This window comes from Stomoxys calcitrans, chromosome 4, assembly GCF_963082655.1.
Source record: "Stomoxys calcitrans chromosome 4, idStoCalc2.1, whole genome shotgun sequence".
In the NCBI taxonomy this organism is placed as follows: Eukaryota; Metazoa; Arthropoda; class Insecta; order Diptera; family Muscidae; genus Stomoxys; species Stomoxys calcitrans.
The window spans coordinates 105,403,821-105,405,877 of record NC_081555.1 but is presented as its reverse complement, the minus strand read 5'-3'; the positions used below and the strand labels follow the sequence as shown (position 1 = coordinate 105,405,877).

General features: G+C 36.2%; 1 protein-coding gene across 1 annotated transcript; it reads left to right on the top strand.

Annotated features, from left to right (window-relative positions):
• Positions 1–642: 642 nt before the first annotated feature.
• Positions 643–1,731, top strand: LOC106090714 (lectin subunit alpha). Its single transcript, XM_013256995.2, has 3 exons — positions 643–774; positions 878–989; positions 1,065–1,731. The coding sequence occupies exons 1-3, from the start codon at positions 643–645 to the stop codon at positions 1,706–1,708; spliced, it is 888 nt and encodes a 295-aa protein (XP_013112449.2). The 3' UTR covers positions 1,709–1,731.
• The last annotated feature ends 326 nt before the right edge of the window (positions 1,732–2,057 follow it).

Here is a 2,057-nt window from a genome sequence, read left to right as displayed (position 1 = left end):
GAAATTTTGCAGTTCGTGTTCTGTTATCACTCTCAACAACTGCGCCAAGTACGGTCCAATTTGGTCTATAACTAGATGTAGCTACCATATTTTAGTTGAATCCATGATAGTGGAGATTCGCCAAGATTCGCCCCGGCCGAACTAAGCACGCTTTTATTTGTGTTATTCTACATACCAAACTTATGTCAAACCAGCAAAAATTAAAGCTCGGTTTACTCGATCGGTTTACTTGACCGATTCGGACCGTCCTTGGAACAGTTATTGAAAGTCTTAACGGGACATCACATGTAAAGTCAAATTGAACATAAATTGCGGCTTGTAAGGGCTCAAGAAGTCATATAAACCAATCTTCAGATTTTGTAAAAATATATTTGGTTCGTACTTTTTCTTCCAATGAGTATATACTCACTGCGTATGCCATCCACCCTATTGTATTCGAAGGGCTTTTGATACAATTTCAGAGACTAATCTTTGTTTGATATTTCTATAGATTAAGTTTATATGGCTGTTTGTAATCTCTACCAATATATATTCTATATTTTGGTTATCTAGATAAGGAACCCCCACGGGTTTCTTAGATTGTTTGTATAAATACCAAACAAAGGGCTCGCAAAAAAATAGTTTCAAATTTATTTTAGAGAAATGCATAGCTGCACTGCCACTTTAGAGATAAGGCTACTTGCATTAGTGGGACTGCTTCACTTAGTATCTGGCACCGCCAATTGGCATACGGCTAGCGATGGACGACAATATCTAATTGAAGAAGCGGCAAAGGTATATATTCAATGTCAAAGATGATCCTCCATTCTAAACAATAAGATCATATCAAAATTATGGTTTACTTGCTATAGTAACTGTATTGTGTTTGAATTTATAGTACAATTGGCATCAAGCAATGAACCAATGTTCTCGCCAAGGTTTACAACTAGTGGTCATCGATAATGAATTAAAAAATGAGGCTTTAACAACACTATTGCGTGCAGTTTTTGGTAAGTTTATATCGTAGGGAGGAAATTTTCACCTTCTTTTGTAATATTTTATTACTGGCACCTTTTTCACTTCAGGCACCTCTCGTGACCTCTGGATAGGCCATCATGATGAATTCAATACCAAAAAGGATAAATTGCGAAATTGGTATTCCATGAGCACGGGGGAGGCCCTTCCCTTCAACTACTGGCACAGTGGTGAACCCAATAATCATTGGGGCGAACATTGTGCTCAAATATATGGCCGTGCGAATTTTCATTGGAATGATGCTGATTGTAGCAGCAAATATTTTGGCTATATTTGTGAAGAACATCTACGGACTACCCAATGTCGTGCCAACTTGGAGTTTAAACGAAATGCCACCAATGAGCGCAACACTCAAGTTTCATTGGATTTTGGTCGCACCCAAAGTAATGTGCAGCAAATCATGAAGAATACCAGAAACTATACGGATAAGCTTATGGTAGAATGGAAAATAGCTTCAGCAAATATTTTGGAAAATTTTAGAAATTTACAAACAATTATTGCCGATGTTGGCAAAACGATTAACGATATCTATTTGAAGACGAACGATGATATATTGAAATTGGCAGAGTCCACACGTCTGCATGTGGAGAACACTCAAGAGAAAGGCAAACAATTAATTAATGATCAACATGCGGAATTTGGTGAAAAATTGAAAAAACTTTACGAAAATGTTGATGGCATATTTGAAGAATAATTATTTGAAATTGCTCGAAAGGAAAAGCCTCAATATTATTAAGCACAGCTGTTGAAAAATTAAAGAAATTTTGTTTAAAGCCAAAAATATATCAAAGTTGGATAGTAATAGCAAAATAATTAATCCAGCTTAGTCCATTTTAAATGTGGGTTTATGTGAGAGCTATATTGGAACGGTAACCAATTTTGCCAAGAAGTGAAGTCGAAAGATGGGTTTATGTTTATGATGTCTACTTAAAGCCATGACCGATTTGAATGTCTGGAATGGATATTTGGGCTCAAATTAGCATGAAAAGGCTGAATTTTCCAATATTGGGAAGACTATGGGAAGCAAAGATCCTTATATTGGA